General features: G+C 28.3%; 1 protein-coding gene across 1 annotated transcript in view; it reads right to left on the reverse strand.

Moving 5' to 3' along the window:
• Positions 1 to 73: 73 nt before the first annotated feature.
• Positions 74 to 2803, reverse strand: part of LOC106679109 (probable antibacterial peptide) — a 12092-nt gene continuing 9362 nt past the window's right edge. Inside the window, exon 4 of the mRNA XM_024360317.2 lies at positions 74 to 438. Within this exon, the coding sequence (XP_024216085.2) occupies positions 359 to 438 (80 nt within the window). The 3' untranslated portion in view covers positions 74 to 358. The remainder of the gene's footprint in view (positions 439 to 2803) is intronic.

The raw sequence follows: 2803 nt of genomic DNA on the forward strand, positions 1-2803 counted from the left end.
AAAATTATTGAACACAAATGTTAACTGCCATAGCACTACAAAGTATTAACTCAGGACCTTATTATTACTAAGGAGTTAATATCAGCATACTATTACTAACCAAATAATATTAAAATTCTTACCTTTTAATTGCTATAAGGATCAAATTGCCTACCAACCTCCATCAAGAATTGATGGAAGCGGGAGTTTAAATCAACCCTCGATATCAAATAAAACTCAGCCAGGTATCCGGCATTGTGGTTTTTATTCCTTCCGAATCTTGGGATATTACAGCACACCTCACGCCACGTCCTCCCAATATTTTGGGTATGAATTCTTTTATCATCCGAGTCTAAAAAATGAATACTATGATTTACTGTCAGATGTTGATACTGTTGGTGATCCAGGCAGTACTATGAAAAAAATTGCTTCGAACTTGCTTCCATTTTGTTTTGGAATCTGGAATATGCCAATAAATAAACAAACAGCAATGTGTGATTTGAAACAAAAATTTAATATTTGTATAAATTCTAATACAGTAATGAAATATGTTACAAAATCAAGTTCTCATCTATAATAGAAAATCTAACATTAACTATATTAGTAATTAGTGAAAAATAATAATGCAACTGAGAATGATTACTATATTTATTTTTTATCAGCACAATAGAACAGAACATTGTGGTTAATTTAACTTTTGTTAACGATATTATTCACTAAATTTAAAGTTCTTTAAACAAAAAAATCTACCATGCATTAAGACACTTAATATACAAAATATGTTTGTTTTTATATAAAAACACATATAATTGTATAAAATATAATTTAATGGTATGATTAAACTTTAGCACCAAAGCGATTTCAACAACATCCTTGACATAATACTTGATCTTAATCAGGTACATTTTCAATTTGAGATATTATTTTCCTCATTGGTTTCTCACCTCTCAAAACAAAAAACTCAATGCTATAATTAATACAGTAGAAGAATTATCAAAATATTTAAAAAAATTAAAATAGTAAATATACAGTGCAATTCAACAATTAATAATTTTAATTTTTTTAAATATTTTGGGAAAGTAGCATTCGTTTGCGGCACTCTCAGCATACACTTGGGGCACCTCAGAGTGCTGTGGCACCCAGTTTGAGGAATAGCTGGTATATTACTCCTGAATATAAAACATTTAAGGGCTTAGGTTAAAGGAGAAGACTTTGTGAAGTAATTTTCACCTCTTAGTGATAATGCTTTTCTTTCTTCTTTTTTTTTATATATAGATTTTCATTAAAAGTTTTCTGAAATCTACCTTTCTTTACATTTTCCAAATCTCCTCTGTCTTAGCTTCCTTCTTATTTTCATATTTTATTTTATATATAGATAGCTAGATATAGGTAGCTCCCATTCCAGATCTACAACATAATGTCTCCGTAGTAAACACTAATGGCAATTCGATTTCCGGAGGGCCAAAATGTAATATTGTGACAATAACGTTCATTGTCCCACTTATTGTTTATTTTCTTGGAGTCAGTTCCCTTGGAATCTCGTAAAACTGAGCCAATGGTTAATGTAATAAAAATTTGGATTTAAAAGATTCAAAGATTCCCAAATTATTTGTAAGTTAAACTACCAAATTAATCAATGTTATGAAGAAAAGAAAACTTGAAATTTGGGATAACTTGTAAAGTATACATTTTATGGTATTGTTATAATATATAACTATCATTTGAAAGATAATTTAACTAACTAAAAAAATACCTAAATTTTACCTCTATTAGCTAAATCTCTAGAGATTTAGAAAAATTTCCTGAAACATTCTATATGCTCATTTAAATGATAAGTCGCCTAGAAAGCTAAATGAAAAAAATATGTATCTTAAATATGGTCTAAACCAGTTAAAGTGAAGATACAAAGATATAAGATAAGAGAAATAGAGGAACATAAAAAACCAAAAAGAAAAATAAATAAAACTGATAATTGATATATTTTAAAATAGAGAAAATATTTTTACAAAACAGTTAAAATTTCTTGATGAATCAAAAGTAAATTGAAACTTCCTCATTTAATTTTTGTCTAAGGGTTCAATATTTTGTAATAATTTTTTTTTTTTTCAAGGAAATATCCTCATTACTTCTTACTTCTTTATTCAATGATTGGGGGACATTTTGGCGATTTGTTCAACATCTGGTCCAGTCTTAAATTATCCTATATTGTATATCTTCACAACTATGATTTATGAAATTGTTTGCTTCACTAAAGCCTTTTTAACAGGATGTACAATTAAATGTTATACTTCCTTTCACATGTAATTTTTCATGAGTAATGATGAAAGGAGGAAACCATTTTCTACAATACTGGCACACTGTCATCCTTTCTTTTTTCTTAGCAGTATCAGGTATCCACTTATACAAATATAAATTATAAACCATTTCTGTAATAATTTGCATAATTGTCTTGTTAAAATGATCCTGATGAGACATAAAAAAAGGATTGGTTCCACAACAAGAAGCCATGGAGTACCCAAGTATTGAATCTTCCCAGGTTCATTTGCTTGGATATAGCTTATAACAAACTAAATTTTTATTATTTGTAATAAATTTCATTATAGTTAATCGTTACAGATCTGTTTGGGGTTTGTTAATGAACATAAAAGTGGTTATTGAAAGTTTTAAATTTAGGAAATAATTTAATAGAAGAAATTATTGGGACAAAGGCAATTAGCCGGCATTAATGAATTTTAAGGGAAAAAAAGGAATGAAGACAGAATAAGGAATCCTTGAGAATGGCCTGAGAGGTCGAAACGTCGGATGTTAAAAAAGAATAAAGTTG

Source organism: Halyomorpha halys, unplaced genomic scaffold (genome assembly GCF_000696795.3).
Source record: "Halyomorpha halys isolate HHAL.00 unplaced genomic scaffold, Hhal_1.1 Scaffold177.1, whole genome shotgun sequence".
Taxonomy (NCBI): Eukaryota; Metazoa; Arthropoda; class Insecta; order Hemiptera; family Pentatomidae; genus Halyomorpha; species Halyomorpha halys.